Here is a 14773-nt window from a genome sequence, read left to right as displayed (position 1 = left end):
TCGTGGCGATGTTGACACGTCGCACCGGGTACTCATTTGAGGCCGAGTCGACCTAGGGGAGGCCCAGGACGGGTTCAGATAATCCTCACCGGGTGTTGGCCGTGAGCGGGAATCGAATCCGGGTTGTCGGGTTCGTAGCGCAGCGTAGCGCTAACCGCTGCACCACCGCTCCCCACACGCACGAAGTCACACGCAGGAACTAACCAACGCGGCGAACAGATCAAGCCTCTGGGCAGACTGTTGGGGCAAGCGCCGCTGGCGAGCACCGACCGAGGGCGGCAAGGCACGCGAGGAAGTGGGTGGCCGGCACCCACGCCCCAGTCGCCGCCTTCGTCTCCGCAGCGATGGGGCTGACGCACCGCAGCGGGGGACGCGTTCAGGTGAGAAGCCCCTGAACACGCTTCAGATTTCATAGTCCAGGGTGCTTCACAAAACATGTTAACACTTCTGAGAATAGGGGGGCATCCATCGAGTACGTACGCATGGAGGGGGGAGGGGGGTTAACACAAATGCGTATGCTTGCGTAGCAGAGGTGGTGAAGCCTCGATAATAATTTGTCTACATTGGCCTTCAAATGAGTCAGATAGTCCGGCGGTGTGGACTATCTGTTTGCGTAAACACGTTAATATTATTGATCCTTGATCGTTCCTGCGTGGATTAAATATCGGCCGATCTATTGGATTTGGGGGGGGGGGTGCGTCATGCGTTCGTACGCAGGTGGGGGTGGGGGGGTAAAAAGTCCGCGTGCGTACAGGGAGGAGGGGAGGAGGTATCAAGTTTTGACAGATTTGTGCGTATCTACTACAATACTACATGGATGGCCCCTGATGCAACACACACCGCAAGAAATGTGCATCCGGGCTCTGGAGGCCACAATGATGGCGAACTAGTGGATACTCTTTGAAGCTATTCACGTACACATTTGTTATCATGTTTACTGTGCAGTATTATCCGTTCTTTTCCCATTAAAAACGATGGTCCCATGTGAGTGTTAACATTGTTTTTGGTATTTGACCACTGATGTGGACCGCCAGAGCGGGAATCCAACTCGTCCGCTGTCCGGATTCATATCGCAGTGCGCTCTTCACGACTCGCTAAACTCACTCCCTTAACAAAGACAAACATCCTCCGTTTCGCCTTTTTTATTTTACCGGACTCTTGGGGCAAGTGCTTTTAGCGAGCACCTCTACATACACACACCGACACACAAGCTAACAAAGACAAGACAAAGATCCCCCGTATAGCCTCAACAGACTGTTGGGGCGAGTGCTGTTAGCGAGCACCTATGAAGGCCGGCACGGCACACGAGAGGGTGGGTGGCCAACATCACGCCCCAGTGGCGATGTTTACAGACCGCACCAAGAACTGATTTGAGGTTGAGTCGGCCTAGGGGAAGCTACCTGTTTCGTAGTGCTGCACCCTAACCGCTGCACCACCGCTCCCCACACACGAACATGCCCACACAAAGACAAAGACGCACATTCTATGTCTGTCTCTTCGTGTGTTTGTATGTATGTCCAAGTGTCTATCTGTGTATGTGCGAGTTGTGTGTTGTATCTCTCTCTTTGTCCCGTGTTCGCTGGACACGAGACACAGGGCAAAGCAAGACGGGACACGGAGTCGAGAGACACGAGGACTCAGGGCACAGAGACACGGGACACCGATAGACAGAGCATACAAGACGCGCAGACACGAGCCGTTGATACACGGGGACACAGCGACACGGGGGCAGAACGACCCTTGACATGGGACAGTCAAGCAGAGAAAACGGGGACACGGACACACGGAGAGAACGGGGGACACAGAGACACCAGCATACAGAGACACGGGAAAATAAGATTGACAGAGACACGGGGTAACAATGACATGGGGACACAGAGACGCGGGGCATAGCGACGAAGACACACTGGGACACAGAGACGCGGGGACGCAGGACACAGAGACACGGGACATAGAGACGGAGACACACTGCGAAAGAGACACGGGACGGACAGACGAAGACACACTGGGACACAGAGACACAGGACACAAAGACACGGGACATACAGACGGAGACACACTGGGACACAGTGACACGGGACATACAAACGAAGAACACTAGGACACAGAGACACGGAGATCGCAGCACAGAGACACGGAACATAGAGACGAAGACACACTGGGACACATAGACACACAGACGAAGACACGCTGGGACACAGAGACACACAGGGCACAGAGACACGGGACATACAGACGAAGAACACTGGGACACAGAGACACGGGGACGCAGCACAGAGACACGGGACATAGAGACAAAGACACACTGGGACACAGAGACACACTGGGGCACAGAGACACACAGACGAAGACACACTGGGACACAGAGACACACAGGGCACAGAGACACGAGCCACTCACTGGACGTGGGAGCGGTGATGAGCGCCGGTTCTGCGGGATCGGAGTGAGTCTCCCCGCGTGTCTCCGTGTCTCTGTGCGCGTGCCGCGCATCAGCCGCCAGCGCGCGCCCCCCCCCCCACCGCGAGGGGCGGGGCGAATCCTGCAGCCCCGCCCCCCTCCCCGGTAGTTGGGGGAGGTGGAGGGGTCGAGGTCGGGGGGTGGAGGTAGGGGGTGGGCGTGGGGGGGCCGAGGTGGGGGGTGGAGGTGGGGGGGTCTAGGTGGGGGGGGGTTGAGGTGGGGGGTGGAGGTAGGGGGTGGGGGTGGAGGTGGGGGGGGGGTCGAGGTAGGGGGGCCGAGGTGGGAGGGTGGAGGTGGGGGTTTGGGGGTTGAGTTGGGGGGGTGGAGGTGGGGGGGGGGTCTAGGTGGGGGGGGGGGTTGAGGTGGGAGGGTGGAGGTAGGGGGTGGAGGTAGGGGGTCGAGGTGGAGGTGGGGGGTTGAGGTGGGGGGGGTCGAGGTGGGGGGGGTAGAGGGGGGGGGGTGGAGGCGGGGGGGCTGCCGGAGGTGAAGGCGATGGTGCCTGTGATGTGTCGATTTCCCCGGTGCGGCATTTGCAACAACGTTGCAAAAGTTTCTTAAACTCACCCCACCCGCCACCAGCAGAAGCCCAGCCTCGCCTCTGTCCACCAGTAACTTCGTAGTTAAGTCTATTGGCAAGTCGTCGTGTGGTGAGGTGGGGTAGAGTGTGGGTATCCCCCACCTCTTGCAACGCGTCTAGCTAGTGTGTGGAAGAGTAGGCCAAATATCCTATTAAGGGGGCTCCTTAGAGCGCCCTCCAGCGGAGGCTCTTCCGCCAGCAGTGGGGTGAGCGAGCAGTTTGCAGGGCTGCGCCTTTAACTTCCCAGCACACGTGGGGGGAAGGGGGCTATGGGGGGCTTACGCTGGAGGGGGTAGACACTTTTACTTTGCATCTATCCAGGAGAGAGCTACACTGGGTTTGTTTTTCAGGAGGGGTCGTGCTGCTGCTGCTAAATTGTGGGGTTTTAATTGAATAAATTTTCAGCCAATCAATGACGAGTCGTGTTTATTATTATTATTATTATCCACGTGGGAGAAAAACCGGAGCTCAACGCGAGCGAGCGAGGGGACAACGCTCTATCCCCGTACATATGGAGACAGATGGCGATCAGTCCACACTTCGCTCTGCTGCCATCTCCTGGCGAGCCAGAGGTTATGGCGCCTCTTGACGCCCACCCACCCACCCACGCTGTTGTCTCCACAGTCGTCTATCGCCTGCCACGTGTAGCCCCCCCCCACTCCTCTAACCTCGTCTCACCTTCACGGGTTTCACTGGTGGTGGTGGTGGGGGGGCGATGGGAGGGGAACGATGTCATCGCCCGATCACCCCTACAGCCGCAAACACGGCTACCTCGCCTCTGCTTTGTCGCCGCCCGTGGCGGCCGCGTGTGCGGTGTTGTGTGACATCAGTGGCGAGTGGGGGAGCGGTGGTGCAGCGGTTAGCGCTACGCTGCGCTACGAACCTGGCGACCCGAGTTCGATTCCCGCTCACGGCCAGCACCAGCGACGATTATTCGAACCGGTCCTGTAACTCCCCTAGGTCGACTCAGCCTCGTGCGGTGTCGGGAGACAAAGGTGGTCGGGCGTGGTGCTGGTCACCCACCCCTCGTGTGCCGTGCCGGCCTTTATAGGTGCTCGCTAACAGCACTTGCCCCTACAGTCTGTTTAGGCTATACGGGGGATATTTGTCTTTTATTTTCTGAAGCAGTCCTGGGCCTCCCCCTAAGTTGACTCAGCCTCAAAAGAGTACCTGGGCGTGGTGCTGGCCACCCACACCCGGCCTGTGCCTTCATAGGTGCTCGCTAACAGCAGCACTTGCCCCAAAATTCGGTTAGGGCTACATGGGAGATCTTTGCCTCTCTGCGTGTGTGCCGCGGGAGACTCGGCCTTGAATGAGTAAGTGGGGCGGTGCTCCTCATAGGTGCTCGCCAACAGTCTGTTGAGGCTATACGGGGGATCTTTGTCTTTGCAGCGTGACCCAACTCACACCCGCGACCTTTACGCGCTGCACTAATCCCCGCACGCGGCCTGCATCAAACACCACGCACGCGCGTGTGCGCGTGTGCACAAAGGCAATTTAAAAAAATCTCCCGTATAGCCTTGGACAGACTGTTGGGGCAAGTGCTGTCAGCGAGTAGCAAACTACGGCAAAGGCTTGCACGAAGTTGTTGGTGGTGTGGCCAACACCACCGATGTTGTGACCGTGAGCAGAAAGCGAACTTGAAAAGCCGGCTTTGCTGACTGTTGGGGCCAATTCTGTTCACGAGCACCTGTGAAGGCCGGGGATGGCGCACAAGCGTCGTTTGTTGTGGCCAGAACCACGCCCGGCCGCCTTTGTCTCCCCAGTGCTGATTATTGCACACACGTACACACACGTGTTGGGCTCTGGGTATCAACGCCTCCTCCTTCTCCGGGCACCCCGCCGATCCCGTGGCCCCTCCCCCCCCCCAGGATCAAGGCTCTCATCCCTCTCCCTGCATGACCACGTGACCCGGGCGAATGCGGTGGTCATGTTGAGCACCGCGGTGTTGGAGAGGGGGTCACGTTTATTCCGTGCAGGGCTCGCCCCGTGACCCCTTCACGAAAACATTTAATCAGGGCCGGCAAACTCCCTGCACACACTACAGTGACTACACTCATTACACACACTCACTATACACTACACACACTGACTATACACAACACATACACACTCACTAGACACTACACACACACTATAGACACTACACTCATTACACACACACACTATACACTACACACACTATACACTACACACACTATACACTACACACACTATACACTACACACACTTACTACACACACTCACTATTCACTACACACACACTCACTATACACTACACACACACACTCACTATACACTACACACACTTATTACACACACTCACTATACACTACACACACACACTCACTATACACTACACGCACTTACTACACACACTCCCTACACACACTACACTCATTACACACATTCACTATACACTACACACACAAACTCACTATACACTATACACACTCACTACACACACACTCACTATACACTACACACACACTCAATATACACTACACACACTCACTATACACTAAACACACACTATACACTACACACACACACACTCATTATACACTACACACTCACTACACACACTACACTAGACACTACACATATGTCGTGACGTAATTGATGTGACTACCGTGTTAGCGCCAGCCACTATCATAGGAGTGCTGCTGAGCGCCGAGAACCTCCCTCGGGGGCTCGAGGGACACGTGACAGGGAGCCGGGAGCTCCTGACTTGATCCACGAGGGGGCGTGGCCTAGGGCGGGGCGTGGCCTAGGGCGGGGCGTAGCCGAGGGCGGGGCGAGGCCGCGGCCAGGGAATAAAAGGAGGAGCCCCGACGGGGATCGGGGCTCGTTTGTGGGGATCGTCCTGGTGTCCCGGTCTCTTTGCTCTTCGTTCTTCGGGTTGAGTCTTAGCTCGGCATCGTGGGTCAGGCAGCGTGTGTGCTGACTGGCCCGTTCGTTATAGCTAACGCGCACGCACGTGGCGAACAGTATAGCCACACCTAGCTGTACTGTAGAACCGGAAGTGGTTTGAGAAGTTGTTAATACACGTGTTGCCTCCAACTATAGTGTGTGCTCCTTTGTATATTACACTATACAACATACACACTCACTATACACACTCACTACACACACGACACTCATTACACACTACACACACTCAACAAACACACTATACACTACACACTCATTACACACATTACACTCACTATACACCACACACACTTTACTCACGACACACACTCACACTTCACTCACTACATGCACTCACTACACACATTTACTACACTCACTCCACTCACGACACACTCAGTACACTGCACACGCTATACACACACTGCACACTGACGACACACACTGGAATATATATCATCTCCATCAGAGAGCACTGGGACCCTGGGGAGGCAGGAAGATGCCAGCAAGGGGGGGGGGGCAAGTGGGGGGGGGCAAGTGGGGGGGGGGCAAGTGGGGGGGGGGGCCCAGAGAGGTGAGGGGAGAGTCCTGAGGAAGGGTTGGGGGGTCTTGGAGAGGTAGAGGGGTCGTGGGGACACACAAACTACACACACACTCACTAGACACACACAACAACCGCCATTCGCCACTAAGTGCTGGTGACGCTTGTGCCAGGCTATGTGCACTTTGATGCCACGTGAAGCATCGAATGCCCGCTGGCAGGAGGTCACGGGGCAGCCCCAGGAACCACGGGTCGACTGACTGAGATGACTGGCTGATGCATCACCTGTGCCCCCTACTGTGCCAACTTGCTGTGTGATAGCCACCCGGCACTCCGCTCGTTGTTGTGAGCGTCGCTCCTCCGCCCTCCGTTGTTGTTGGAGGGGGCAACTACCTCCAATTGCCCAGTAGCGTCCTTCACGAGACTCCTACACATGACGCAGCCAACGCAACCTTGCCTGCCGGAGGAGCTCACCGATGGGACTTTGTCCAGATCTTTCAATGATTTGTGAGCTCCTCACACAATCCAGCCTGGTTAAACCCAGAATGGATTGTAGACAGGCCAGCCTAAATGTTTCTAACCTGCGAAGATGTTCCATTAGGGGGGTCCACGTTTCGCAAGCGTAGAGAAAAGAGGGAATGATCGTGGCCGAGAATACCTGAAGCTTCGTACGAAGCGACAGACCAGGTAGCTTCCACACAGCATTACGCAACCGATGAAAAGATATTGCCGTTCGACTGATTCGGAGTGAGATCTCTGCTGTCAGACCGGACCCAGTCATGAGCACACTGCTCAGGTATGGGAAACTCTCCACTCTCTCCACATCTGCCCCATCACCAATTGGGAGTTGTGGAGGGGGGAGTGTCCGATAGTACAAAATGCCCAGGCAGGTTTTTGTGGGGCTGATGGTAAGGCCCCACCTCTTAGTGGCAAGCTCAAGGTTCAGCAGCAGCGCCTCCAACTCCTCCCCTGAATGAGCAGCAATTACCAGATCATTGGCATACATAACGTGGTTGACCAATAGGGAGCCATCCCTTGACCGCACTCGGGCATCAATCAACCTCCCATTGTATCTGTACCAGAAGGCTTCACGAACTACGTGGTCGAAAAATATGTTAAATAATGTGGGACCCAGAAGACATCCCTGTCGCACCCCAAGGTGAACAAGGAATGTCTCCGACTCCCGGCCACGTAGTTTTACCTGGGCCCGCTCACTATAATAATGGTCGTGAGCAGAGGGTCAGGGACTCTGAAAGCACAAAGAATAATCCAGAGCCCAGGCCTACTAATGGTAGCATAGGCCTTGACCAGTTCAATAAAGCAGAGATGTAGGTTTTGTTGGAATTCCCCACACCTCTGCTGTAGCAGACGGACAGGAAATATGGCATCTGTGCAGGACCGCCCTTTTCTGAAACCGCATTGGGGCTCCGCAAGCCTCTCCTCAGCGTGCCTGGCAAGGCGATGTTGAATAATCCTTGCCAGGATCTTTCCCGGCACACTGAGGAGTGAGATGCCCCTGTAGTTGTTACAGTCTGTGCGGTCCCCCTTCTTAAAGAGGGGGACCACCAGGGCATCCTTCCAATCCTGCGGAACCCATCCAGTGGTCCAGACTGTTGTTATGCCATGTAGGGCAGTCTGTGCACAAACGCCACTCTCCCTTAGCATTTCGCTTGGGAGATCATCTCTGCCCGGTGCCTTCTCCTGGTCTCAGACTCTGGAGCACCTTCAATACTTCCTCAACAGATGGCACCTCAGCCAGCCACTCACAGGGGGTGACTTCTTCTTCCAATATTTGGGACACCGCAGCCTCAGCAGGGTCATCCCCACTTTGTCCCATGATGTTTTCGAGGCTGAGGGATTTCCCCTCCCCCAGGACCTCACATAAATGCTCAACAAATCTGCAAACCTCTTCCGGGGGGTTGGAGATTGGATCACCGTTCTTTCCCCTAATGATGGTAATAGGTGTGGTGCTGCAGGTTATTTTTTTGAAGGAGTTAAATAGCGATTTGTGATCGCGGGCCATTGAGGCAGACTCCATCTCCTCAGCAACCCGCGACCACCACCCATCCTTGCAGCGCCTCACGGCTGTCCGAACCTCCAAGCGAAGGCTACGGTAAGCCTCCTCATTCTCTGACGTGGGATGCTGTAGACGATGAGAGTGGGTCTGTCGCTTTTTCTCAGCCAGCCTTAACACCTCCTCTGTCAGCCAGGGTCTCTGGGGAGGTCTGGATCATGTTCCCAAAGCAGTCGTTGCAGCTGCATGAGCCAGTCCTAAACCTCGCCCATTTCCCCTCGACATCTGGAGGAGTAGGGGATGATGCCAACCCCAGCCGCAAGCGTTGATTAAATTCTCGCTTGCAACTTTCATCAGCTAGCTTAGACCATGCCACTTTGGGTTTGAATGGGGTCCTGGGTGTACACCTACCACCGGAGTGGAAGAATGGCAGGTGCATCTTACAGATGACAAGTCGATGGTCAGTGGGTAGATCAGCTCCATGGTAGGTCCTGGTGTCAAGGACATGGGCCTGCATCCGCTGTTCCGTCACTATGTAGTCCAGCAGATGTTCTTGCTTGGACCCGGCATTCATCCATGATGTTGTGTGGATGAGCCGATGCCGGAACAGCGTGTTGGTAATTACAAGCCCATGGGCTGCACAAAAATATAGCAGCCTCCTACCGTTGTTATTGAGCTGATCTGGCCAATGCCTTCCAATCACTCCAGAACAAGTGCCAGCATCATGACCAACTCGGGCATTGAAGTCGCCCAACAAGATGACTCTATCCCGAGGGGCCACTTTAGCTAGCGCCTGTGACAGGAGGTCATAGAAAGGAATCTGACTCATCGGCCTTGCCTGCATCCCTCCACGGATGTTCGTCTTTGGTGGGGGCATAAGTAACCACGACCACCACTCCTCGCCTCAGGTAGATGGGAAGGCGAGCTTAAAGTAGCCTGGGGCTTACAACTTCCCACACTGCACTGCCACGCTCCCACGCCCCCTTCATTATTTTGATCAGAAGAAGAGCCACTCCCTGTTGTTTGTCAGTCTCCTTCCCCGAGTAGAGGACTGTCCACCCCTCATGGTGGCAGGAGCCAGAGCCGGTCCACCGGACCTCCTGAATACCAGAGATCCAGGCGGTACCGGTCCAGCTCACGACAGAGCATTGGCAACCTCTCCTCCGCAGTGAGCATTCGAACATTCCACGTGGCCATCCGCAGTGGTTTTTTATTGTTTCTGGAGGAGCCCCGAGGGTAAGGATTCAGTCTCCTGGCTCCGCCAAAAGGGGTTTGGCCAGGAGACGTCATAGACACCTGTCCCCCCCCCCCCCCCCGGGGCCTCTGGCACAAGCTTAATTAGATATTTTAGACGTGGTTTTGTGGTAATTAATTGAAGGTGAAGGGGTTACCAGCCCCTCGCACCCGTCCAGAGCCCCCATTTGGCCGCTGTGGTGGTTACAGACGCCATGAGGGGAATGGCCAGTCTAACGAGGTAGGGGGTTGTTTTTGCCGGACACACACTCACTACACACTCACACTACACACACAATACACACACAAACTACACTCACACTACACACTCACACTACACAAACTATACCCACACTACACTACACACACACTACACAAACTATACACATACTACACTACACACTGCACACACTAGACACAGACACTACACTCAAACACATCATATACACTACACACATAAAACACAACTACACACTAGAGAACACAATATACATAAAATACACGACACATACACGACACACGTAGAACACCCTACACACACACAATAAAACACCCTACACACACTACACACACACACTACACACTACACACACACAATAAAACACCCTACACACCCTACACACACACACTACACACACACACTACACAAACACCCTACACACACTACACACACACACTACACACACTACACAAACACCCTCTAGTGTCTAGACCGCCACGCGCTCAGCCCTGCCTCATTCTGAAGGAATTGGCCAAATATCCAGAGGCAGGACTCTCGCCAAAACGTGCTGCCCAGAGCAGTGAGGCGCCAGCAATGGGCGTTGGGTGGAGGGGGTACGGGGGGCTAGAGGGGAGGGGGGGCTAGAGGGGAGGGGTACGGGGGGCTAGAGGGGAGGGGGTACGGGGGGCTATAGGGGAGGGGGGGGCTAGAGGGGAGGGGGGCTAGAAGGGAGGGGGGCTCGAGGAGAGGGGGGAGGGGCTAGAGGGAATGGGGGGGGCTAGAGGGGAGGGGGGGCTAGAGGGGAGGGGGGCTAGAGGGGAGGGGGGCTAGAGGGGAGCGGGGACTAGAGGGGAGGGGGGGCTGGAGGGGAGGGAGGCTAGAGGAGAGGGGGGGCTATAGGGAATGGGGGGGGGGTAGAGGAGAGGGGGGGGGGCTAGAGGAGAGGGAGGCTAGAGGAGAGGGGGGATGGAGGGGAGGGGGGCTAGAGGGGAGGGAGGGGGGCTAGAGGGAATGGGGGGGGGCTAGAGGGGAGGGAGGCTAGAGGGGAGGGGGGCTAGAGGGAATGGGGGGGGGCTAGAGGGGAGGGGGGCTAGAGGGGAGGGGGGCTAGAAGGGAGGGAGGGGGGCTAGAGGGAATGGGGGGGGGGGGCTAGAGGGGAGGGGGGCTAGAGGGGAGAGGGGGGATAGATGAGAGGGGGGGAGGCTAGAGGGGAGGGGGGGCTAGAGCGAAGGGCGGGTAGAGGGGAGGGACTTGGGGGTGTTCACGTGCTAATTGGCACCCAGTGTAGGTGTCGTGTGTTGTACGGAGGCGCACACTGGAGTGTGGAGGTAACACGTTTATTCCAACACCCCAACAGGGTAAATCACTAAACGTATACTCTGGTTCTACTGCTAGGTGATAGCTACACGGTTAACTATGTGAGCAGCGGGTTAACTACACAACCGGGTCAGTCAGCCTACACGCTGCCTGACCCACGATGCCGGGCGAAGCACGAAGACCGAAGGGACGCAGCACCAAAGGTTGATTCCACAGGCGAGCCCCGATCACTCTCGGGGCTTCGCCTTGAACCCCCGGAGCGCGGCCTCGCTCCGCCCTCGGCCACGCCCCCTTCTGGATCTTGCCAGAAGGCTCTCGGCTCCACGTCACGTGTCCCTCGAGCCCCCTTTCGCCCCCCCCCTTGCTACCCTGTCGGGGTCACGTGCCCTCTCGGGTTCACGCGGAGTAGCACGTCCTCACTTGCTCTCCTCCGGCCCTCACCAGAACCATGCCCCCCCCCCCCCATGGCCAGCTTCAATGTCAACCCATGGTCTGGTGGCAGAGATGACCCCCCGACGTGCGTTTCCACTCTCGTGACAGCAACTGACGCTAACGCCACAGTGACACCGTTAATGTCCCTACATAAGTAATGTGTTCGTTGGGACACAGGGGTAGGAAGGGGGTTAATGGAGACGGGGGGGGGTGCGGGAATGAGTTAATTGAGACGCCGTTGTCACGGTGAGACGCGAGGTCGCGCATTCGGTTACGAAATGAGCGGTGCCCGTGCCAACTTGGCGAGAGGAGCGAGACAACAGAGAGAGAGATAGCGCACAGCAGCACAAGACTCAGACAAAGATCCCCGTATAGCCTTGAGGAGACTTTTTGAGGCAAGTGCTGTTCGCAAGGAGCACCTATGAAAGCCGCCACGGCACACGAGGGGGTGGGTGGCCAGCACCACGTCCGGCTGCCTTCATCTCCCCATGGCTGACGTTTAACACACACCGCACCAGTCACTCATTTAAGGCTGAGTGGAACTAGGGGAGGGTTCAGCACCGGTTCAGATATTCGTCGATTTCAATCGCCTGTGAGTTAACCTGAGTTCGATTCCCGCTCTTTGAGGATCACTGGCAGGAGATCACGGTACAGACCCAGGTGCCTTGGGTTAACTGGCAGATGCACCACCTCTGGTCCCCACTGTGCCAACTTGCTGAATTTTATCCAGCCAGCACTCGGCTCATTGGGTTGTGAACGTCGCTCTTCTGCCCTCCGCTGTTGTTGGAGGGCGACTGCCTCCAACTGCTCAGCAGCAGCGTCCTTCACGAGCCTCCTCCACAGAGGCCGATATTGACACCGCTGGTACCGGTATTCGGCAAGTCGACTCAGCTCTACGCCCTCCCGTGCCGCATCAGTCCATCTCTTCTCCAGTCCGTGCCGCGCCCGTTTAGTACCCCCCCCCTGCTATATTCGGGCAAACAGAAGCTACTTGGGCATGCGGGTTACAGGACCCAGCCAACATAGCCCTGTCTGCCAGAGGCGCTCACTGATGCGGACAGTGTGTGGATCGTTCGGTTATCTGTGAGCTCCTCACTCAATCCAGCCTGGTTAAACCCAGGATGAATCGTTGGCATCGCAGCCTGGAAAGTTTCATATTGTAACGGGGCGCACGTTTTGCGCGGACATGGAAGGGAGGGCGTGACAGTGGCCGAGACGACCCGAAGCTTCGTATAAAGCTCACCCGCTCACCCGCTCTGCATCCACCCACTCACTCACCCACCGACTCACCCACTCACTCACCCACCGACTCACCCACCGACTCACCCACTCACCCACTCACTCACCCACCGACTCACCCACTCAGTCACCCACTCACTCACCCACCGACTCACCCACTCACTTACCGACTCACCCACTCACTCACCCACCGACTCACCAACTCACCCACCCACCGACTCACCCACTCACTTACTGACTCACCCACTCACTCACTTACCGACTCACCCACTCACTCACCCACCGACTCACCCACTCACCGCCATGACGCTGAGATCCACGCGTTGAGCCCACGCGGCGCGGATACGAAAATCGGGAGTCGAGGACTTCACGGGCAGGGAGAGGCACACGTGGGAGAAAGACACAGAGACAGGGGAGAAACACACAGAGAGGCAGGAGACAGACAGAGGGAGAGAGACGGGAGACACGGGAGAGACGGGGGAGGGACACGGGGAGACAAAGGTGGATAAGGCGATAGGACAGACGCAGGTAAGACACTGGTAAACACAGATAGACGAAAACACAGGTATACAATAATAAACAACATGGGACACGGGTCGACACACGCATATGCAGAGACACGAGTAGGCAGGCACACAGGTAGACACAGGTAGACAATGACAAATATGCCCCCTATAGCCTTACCTGACTGGTAGGGCAAGTGCTGTTAGCGAGTAGCACTTATGAAGGCCGGCACGGCACACGAAGGCTGGGGGGGGGGGGCAGCACCACGCCCGACCAGGTAGACACAAAGGTAAAAACAGAGACACACAGGTAGACAGGAAGACGCAGAGACACGGGCAGACACACACACACGGGGAGACACACACACACGGGTAGACACACACACACGGGTAGACACACACACACGGGGACACACACACACAGGTAGACGCACACACAGGTAGACACACACACACGGGTAGACACACACACACGGGGAGACACACCCACACAGGTAGACACACACACACAAACGGGGAGACACACACACGGGGAGACACACACACGGGTAGACACACAGGCACACACACACGGGGAGACACACATACACACACGGGTAGACAGACACACACACACGTGTATACACACACAGGTACACACACACAGGCACAAGTACACACACACACAGGTACACACACACGGGGAGACACACACAGGCACAAGTACACACACACACGGGTAGACACACACACACGGGTAGACACGAGTAGCAGAGGCGCAGCTGCGCGGACTTAGTGCGCGCGAGTTTCGCCGGAGCTGACCTAGACGGGAGCCGAACCGCCGCGCCCCGCGACTCTCATTGTCTCGCGGGCTCCTCCCCCGCTTCAGAGTGGCCGCAATTAGCGAGAGAACGGCGACGCGGGCGGGGAGACGAAAGCCGCGGCGAGAAATGTCCCCACGTCGCCCATTGCCACCGCCACAGGCACGAAGCCTCGGGGTGGAAGGAAGCCGGACGGGAAAGGGGGACACGGGGGACGTGGGGGCACGGGACACGGGGGAAATGGGGGACACGGGGGACGTGGGGACACGGGACACGGGGGAAATGGGGGACACGGGGGACGTGGGGACACGGGACACGGGGGACACGGGGGACACGGGGGACGTGGGGACACGGGGGACGTGGGGGACACGGGACACGGGGGACACGGGGGACACGGGGGACGTGGGGACACGGGACACGGGGGAAGTGGGGGACACGGGGGACACGGGGGACGTGGGGACACGGGACACGGGGGAAATGGGGGACACGGGGGACGTGGGGACACGGGACACGGGACACGGGGGACA

The 14773-nt window shown here is 56.9% G+C and overlaps 1 protein-coding gene across 4 annotated transcripts in view; it reads right to left on the bottom strand.

Moving 5' to 3' along the window:
- The window catches only part of LOC144937151 (glucagon-like peptide 1 receptor), a 72660-nt gene that overhangs the window by 56406 nt on the left and 1481 nt on the right, over positions 1–14773 (bottom strand). For 3 of the 4 annotated variants that reach the window (XM_078864454.1, XM_078864457.1, XM_078864455.1), the window contains exon 2: positions 13243–13308. In XM_078864454.1, the coding sequence (XP_078720580.1) occupies positions 13243–13248 (6 nt within the window). In that variant the 5' untranslated portion in view covers positions 13249–13308. Of the gene's footprint in view, positions 1–2400; positions 2490–13242; positions 13309–14773 lie in introns of those variants that run through there. The other variant, XM_078864456.1, reaches the window with a different exon arrangement.

This window comes from Lampetra fluviatilis, chromosome 18 (assembly GCF_964198595.1).
Source record: "Lampetra fluviatilis chromosome 18, kcLamFluv1.1, whole genome shotgun sequence".
NCBI classification, from domain to species: domain Eukaryota; kingdom Metazoa; phylum Chordata; class Hyperoartia; order Petromyzontiformes; family Petromyzontidae; genus Lampetra; species Lampetra fluviatilis.
This window is presented reverse-complemented; position numbering and strand designations above follow the sequence as displayed.